The sequence below is a fragment of the Corticium candelabrum genome, chromosome 2, assembly GCF_963422355.1.
Source record: "Corticium candelabrum chromosome 2, ooCorCand1.1, whole genome shotgun sequence".
In the NCBI taxonomy this organism is placed as follows: Eukaryota; Metazoa; Porifera; class Homoscleromorpha; order Homosclerophorida; family Plakinidae; genus Corticium; species Corticium candelabrum.
Window position 1 is genome coordinate 8,318,559 of NC_085086.1, and position 7,500 is coordinate 8,326,058.

The 7,500-nt window shown below is 42.2% G+C and overlaps 1 protein-coding gene across 1 annotated transcript in view; it reads right to left on the minus strand.

Annotated features, from left to right (window-relative positions):
• LOC134176263 (microtubule-actin cross-linking factor 1-like) overlaps positions 1 to 7,500 on the minus strand; it is a 79,124-nt gene that overhangs the window by 9,384 nt on the left and 62,240 nt on the right. Inside the window, exons 47-53 of the mRNA XM_062642941.1 lie at positions 7,385 to 7,500; positions 6,331 to 6,510; positions 6,145 to 6,263; positions 5,738 to 5,957; positions 2,686 to 2,840; positions 2,458 to 2,629; positions 806 to 975 (exon numbers count right to left, since the gene is read on the minus strand). The exon at positions 7,385 to 7,500 is cut by the window's right edge and continues 109 nt beyond it. Coding sequence (XP_062498925.1) covers positions 806 to 975; positions 2,458 to 2,629; positions 2,686 to 2,840; positions 5,738 to 5,957; positions 6,145 to 6,263; positions 6,331 to 6,510; positions 7,385 to 7,500 — 1,132 coding nt within the window. The remainder of the gene's footprint in view (positions 1 to 805; positions 976 to 2,457; positions 2,630 to 2,685; positions 2,841 to 5,737; positions 5,958 to 6,144; positions 6,264 to 6,330; positions 6,511 to 7,384) is intronic.

A 7,500-nucleotide genomic window follows, 5' to 3' on the forward strand; every position in this document is an offset into this window, starting at 1 on the left:
AACTCAAGTAGTGATGGTACTGTGGTACCAATAAAAATTGTTTTTAAAAAATTTTTAAAAAAGATTTTGAAACTAAAATATACAATTTGACTAGTCACCTAACAAATTAGACGAATTTTTAATATTTCTAGTTCTTCATCTGTAGAAGAAACAGAAGTGTAAAACCAGCATAGTTTGTCACGTGATCGGTCATTGAAAATTTAGCAAGTGGGGGTGGCCTAGACATCTGAAAGTGATTTGATATCAATGATTAACAGAAGTACAACAACACCCACAACTTTGTACTCAGAAACGAATTCGCTCCAAATGGAAAGAAAGGCAAGTGCGCACATCCAATAGTAAATAATAATAATAAAATTATATATATTAACATATGAAATTATATTAACTGCACCAACCACCCAGACCAGCGAGCTGGTAAATAAATTAAATAAATTAAATATATAAATATATAAAATATATTAATTATATTAAGTACACCAACCACCCAGACCAGCAAGGTGGTAAATAAATTAAATAAATTAAATATATAAAATATATTAATTATATTAAGTACACCAACCACACAGACCAGCAAGGTGGTAAATAAATTAAATAAACTAAATATATAAAATATATAAAATATATTAATTATATTAAGTACATCAACCACTCAGACCAGTAAGGTAGTAAATAAATTAAATAAATTAAATAAATTAAATATATAAAATATATAAAATATATTAATTATATTACGTACACCAACCACAGACCAGGGACGTCTAAGTTCCTACTTGATGTATTCAGACGTGCACACAGCAGTTACCTTTCCTCGATCACGTTCTGCAAGTTCTCCCACCGCTCGTTCATCTGCGCTATCCTCGCCTGCAGGGCTGCAGTGTCCACCACCTGCTTGCTCTCCTCAATCACGTGAGCACCCGACGCATTGATGCCCTCAAGTGCTGGCAGTTGCTCGTTCACTTCCTCTTGTAAGACCTTACAACATCAAGACATCAGCAAACATCACGATTTACATGCAAAACAGACAAATTTGTAGACCATGATGCATATGTACATCTACAGTATGTCACTACAGGTCCAGGAATGTCATAAGGAGAATACTAGGAAAACGTTTTAGAAACTATTTGCATGACGTCTATATACGTCAATAATAATGAAAGCACCAAGGTTGTCTGTGATAATTGTATATGTTTACTGCGACCGTGCAACAAGAAATCAGCTACACTCAAGAACGAAAGAACAGACAGACTGACAGCCAGCCATATGTACAGTTGACATGCCTAGTTGTGTCCTATGTACAGTAAAAATTCAATGTTGAAAATATTAATAGACAGATAGACAGACAGAGAGATAAACAGACAGATAGACAAACAGACAGACAGACAGACACGCACGTACGCACGCACACACACACACACACACACACACACACACAGCGACACACACAAAAAACAAACAGAGAAACACAGAGAAACAGACAAACAGACCATCAGGAAAACAGACAATCAGAGAGAAAGACAGACAAACAGACAGACAGACAGACAGACAGACCAAAAGACAAACGGATAGACAGACGAACAGACGAACAGAGACACAGACAGACAAACCGACACACACACACACACACACACACACACACACACACACACAGAGAGACACACACAAAAAACACTAACAAACAACAAACAGAGAAACACACAGAAAAACAGAAAAACAGACCATCAGGCAAACAGACAATGAGAGAGAAAGACAGACAGACACGCAGGCCGACCGACAAACGGATAGACAGACGGACAGACAAACAAACAAACAAAAAGACAAACACAAACAGACAGAGTAACAGACAAACAGAAAGTCCCTACGACTGTATTGAGACAGACAGACGAACAGAGACTAACAAACAGACACAAACCGCCTTTGATACCATTCGACTTTAGAGGTTTTACACGACTTTCTGCTGTATGTACACTCATGTCTGCATACATATAATTTCAATAAAATAATAATAATAATAATAACACCGATAATAACAATAATCGCGCAGTGGCTGGACATCATTCAAGGTCATCACAACCTGCCACACTCATAAAGTCAAACCTTCTGTCTAGTCAGCCAGGATAGTCTAATCACCTCTCAGGCATAGTCTACTTCCGATGCTTACAAGAGACCTTACAAAACAGACCTATCTGGTTGAACCGGATGATGATAATAAAACTAATAATACATAATAAATAATAATGAAGCAGTAACATAAAATACTAAATAATATATTTTGCACAATACTTATTACACATTTTCTCTCGGGGTACTAACCGTTCACGCAAACTGTTATCCTTTACACTCTAAATGAGATGCAAAGGTCACTCCAAAGCAACAAACGGACATATACATAACCCAGGATGTGACCAACGCATCCTTGCCAACTTGCACTCTACAACAAGCCGCCTCTCTACCTACCTTTTGCTGCTCCAGTTGGCGCTGCTGCTGTGCGGGATCGGACGAGACCGGGTCCAGCTCCTTCATCTGAGTCTCCAGCCCCTCAAGCCACAACTCGAACGCAGACACGCCTTCCAGGTAGTTTCGCCATTGAGTGTCGACATCCTGCAGCTCACCCGGTCGCTTACCGATGCTAAAACGAGCACCAAGACGTCACCACCGACTCGAAGAGACACGCACGGGTCTCACCTCTCTTTCAGTTCGTCCCATTCGAGTTCGACCGACTGCATCCAGTCGCGCAGTGGCTGCGTGTTTTCCATTGCCGACTCGTCGACGAGCTTGCGGCTGGCGACGAGAATATGTTCGAGTGCCTCGTCGTGCTCGTCGAGTTCGGTCGACAAGACCTGCGGAGAGCAAACGGCGCAGGTTATTGATATGAAAACGAGCTGGAACTGCAACTAGGAGTTAATTAGATCAGTAAAATGGCATGGTAATGTCAAGGTAAAGAGTTGGTGGCGCAATTAGGCAAACGAGCTAGACAGTCACCACAGGATATCTGAATGCCAGTTTGTAAACCGCAGAAGCGTGTCTCAAAGGGTTTCCTGGATACGTGGAAATACGACACGAGAAATGCACATGATTTGCGACATGTAGGAAGTCTAGGGTTGCCTAATAGCCTCGTGCGGCCACACCTTCAACTTATCCGTCCTGTTTGTGTGTGTGTGTGTGTGTGTGTGTGTGTGTGTGTGTGTGTGTGTGTGTGTGTGTGTGTGTGTGTGTGTGTGCGTGTGTGTGTGTTTGTGTGTTTGTGTTTGTGTACGTGTGTGTGTGTGTGTGTGTGTGTACGTGTGTGTGTGTACGTGTGTGTGTGTGTGTGTGTACGTGCGTGTGTGTACGTGCGTGTGTGTGTACGTGCGTGTGTGTGTGTGTGTGTGTGTGTGTGTGTGTGTGTGTGTGTGTGTGTGTGCATGGAAATCAACAATTGCAGGTCTATGAATAGACCCGCTGACACTCTGATTCTACATCAAATCATGCTAGTTGGGTATTTACATTGTTCTGATTGGACGCCTTGACAACCCGTAACAAGAAAAAGATTAGAAAATGACCAGACTAACCACCGCCACCATACATTACCATGTCTACACCATTCATGTTGTGACGTCACAAGAGCAGACTCACAATACGCAAGTAAACTGAAACGTGGTCTCCTCTGACATAAACAAAGCCGTCAATTTTATTGGTTAGAAGTTTTTTGAAAAACGATTTTTATTATTAACTTTCAAATTGATTGAACTGACAGCAAGTAACAGTCATGTACGTCACACATGATCACCTCCAATCTCAGACATGTGGATGGCACAATCAGAGCCATTACCTCACCATTATGACTTGTTTTAATTTACTAAAAAAGTGCAGCTATTGCTGTAGATGCATGTACTTGCAGTGTCTGAGAAAGTCTGATAATATTTAAATTAAAATTAAGTTAAGCCCATGTCTGTAACTATTCTACTTGAAAAGCGCCATATAGAGTTGCATTGATTTCAAGGCTGTAATAGAATGTCTTATAGAAACAGAATTACGTTTAGAGGCGATTAATTAACTACTTAAAATCATTACAAAAAAATAAGTAACAACTTAGCCCAGATATATCAAAGTCAGACTGCAACCACATTGGAGTGCCGGCACCGTCCCCTCTCAGCTCCTCGCGCGCGTTAGGAGGGGCTGTGCAAGAGACTAATTAGACTCCTACTGTAGTTGGATGTGACATTCTGATTCTGCATGCGACACGCGCCTGACTATCTTTCGCAACAAACAGTGCCCTGAACATTGAGAGCACATTGGCGTTTCCATATGGAATGCGCATTAGTTATCAAGTAGGATTGAACAAGATTCACTCAAACCACAACGGAAGTGGTTTTGAAGTGATGCCCTTAACGGCTTCGCCCACCGACACGCCCACAGACATGGCTCTCAGTGCTCTCACTGGTTCATATCTTGTTATGCCCAAATAAACTTTGGTACACGCATGAGTTCACACACACACCAAACACCCACCCACACACACACCCACCCACACACACACCCACCCACACACCCACCCACCCACCCACCCACCCACCCACACACACACACACACACACACACACACAAGCCATCTAAATACAACGAGCGCGCCAACCCTATATCTTAATATATTAATCAATTTGTTAACCATGAGTGCTAATTTCAAAATCATCCGGGATTTTGAAAACATCTGATTTTTCATATTCTGAAAATTTACTATTAATATGTTAACCGTTCAAGTGATATTGTGTTCAAAAACAGACAGACAAGGACAGAGAGGCAGACTGTAGTATAGCTGGTTTTAGCGATATTAGTTACCTTCAAGTTTTGTTCTGAATTTAGTTTAGTCACGAACATTGATATTGTAGTAGTTATTTTTTGCATTGCGGAATTGTATGATAACTACATGTACAAATAATATGTAATTGACAGACAGACAGACAGACAGAGAGAGGCAGACAGACAGAGAGACACACAGACCAACAAACAGAGAGACAGACAGAGTGACAGAAGAACAGACAGACAGACAGAGAGACAGAGACAGAGAGACAGAGACAGAGAGACAGGCAGACCGACAGATACGCAGAGAGACAAGGCCATAGAGAAAGAGAGACAGAGAGACAGACAGACAAACAAGCAGACAGAGAGACAGAGGAACAGGTAGAGATACAGAGAGACAGAGGAACGGGTAGAGAAACAGAGACAGAGAGACAGGCAGACAGAAAGAGATGAAGAGAAACAGGGACATAGAGACAGGGAGGCAGACAGGCAGACAGACAGACAGACACAGACACCAGAGTTTAGATGTTGTTCAACTTTCAATTCAGTAAACTAAATTTCGGTTTGTAGGCTCCGTAGGGGAGCTTTTTAATGCTAATTGTTATTTGTGTAATTGTAATTGTAGTTGTGACACTTGTTGTTCATTAGCTGTTACTTTAGTTTCACCTGTATTAGCTTTGATGTATAAAAATATATGAAAATTTGACAGACAGACGGACAGACAGACAGACAGACAGACAGACACACACACACACACACACACACACACACACACACACACACACACACACACACACACACACACAATTACAACAGACTCAAAAAATGTCAACAATCTTTACAACCAAACCATCAGGCAACAGCAAGAAGAACAGAGGTGACCAACTACACCCACATTCCATCCTAACAATACATTTCTAACTCTTTTGTATTATGGACTTTGTGTACACCCACATACCTCGACTACTTGCAGCTGCTTCTCGACCGCTTGTAGAGGTTGAACGGTGATGTCCCAAACATGAGGGGCAAGACGGCCTGAAACAAGTTGTACTCGTTCAATCCAACTGTCTTTTAGAGTTCTGAAGTCTTGCCATGGTGGGATGAGAAGGAGTACACTTGTCTTACGCTTGACAAGCAAATTTGTGACCGTATTCCATCGATTAGTGAGCTGATCTTTTCTGCAATGCAGAAAAATGCTACGAAGTCGGAAATGGTTTGGTTTGGTTTGGTTGGTGTGTGTGTGTGTGTGTGTGTGTGTGTGTGTGTGTGTGTGTGTGTGTGTGTGTGTGTGTGTGTGTGTGTGTGTCCCCGTCCGTCTGTCTGTCTGTCTGTGTGAGCACACGCAACAAACAAAAAGCTACTCACGACGATCTCACAGTTGCGGCCTCCACTGACGTTTCCCCATACTCTTCCAGTTGATCATTCCCTCCCTGAATGACATGATCATACCGCTTGGTCTTCGCCTCAAGCTCACCTTCCGTCACCTACAAACAACCACTCACTCACTCATCTCCCAATCTGAGATCAAAGCACAGCAAACTGCTGCATTGCCTTAATTTTGTTCAAGCAGTCTCTGATAGACTGTACTTCTCCGACGATGAGACACTCTTTGAGATACAATTCTACGTCATCGAGCCACGCTAGCAGGTCCTCTGCATACGCAACAAAGTGAACGGGTGAGTCGACGGTGCTGAATGGACGAGGGACCACGGCATGAACGTCAGCTACCACCTGAGAGACAAATTTGTATAAAGGACAAGACAATGAATGTTGATGGGCTTGATGAGAAAGTTGACTGAATGAAAAAAATTCATATAAAATTTGAACTAAAGATATTATTATTACTGTAGTACAAATGTAGAGGCAACTGGAAGTTGACTGGGTTTTAGCTAAATAGCAGACAGACACGAAGACAGACACAATGACAGACATGAAGACAGACACAGAAACACACACAGAGACAGACAGAGACAGACGCTAAGACAGACACATAGACAAACACATACACATTCACATACACAGACAGACATGAAGACAGACACAGAACACCACGCACACACACACGCACACACACACGCACACACCACGCACGCACACACACACACACACACACACACACACACACACACACACACACACAGAACAAAGACACAGACAAAAAGACACACACAAAGATAGACATAAAGACAGACACAAAGACAGACGCAAAGACAGACACAGAAACAAACCTAAAGACAGACACAAAGGCAGACATGAAGACAGACACAAAGATAGACACAGAGACAGACACAGAGACAGACACAAGACAGACATAAAGATAGACACAGAGACAGACACAAAGACAGACACAGAGACAGACACAAGATAGACACAAAGACAGACATGAAGACAGACAGGCAAGCAGGCATGCAGACATGCATGCGCGCACACACAGGCACACACACACGTACTCACACACGCACGCACACATACACACACACACACACACATGCACACACACTCACACACGCACACACACACGTACACACACACACACACACACACACACACACACACACACACACACACACAGCTCATCTTGCATCAGTTATATCATCAATCAAACCTCTCTAATCTGAACAGGCTCCACTCGATTATTCCCTTTCAACATGTTCATCTTCCTACTCAACAAATCCACAACACTTCGATAATGCTGCCGCACGGATTGTATTGTCTTTGCAA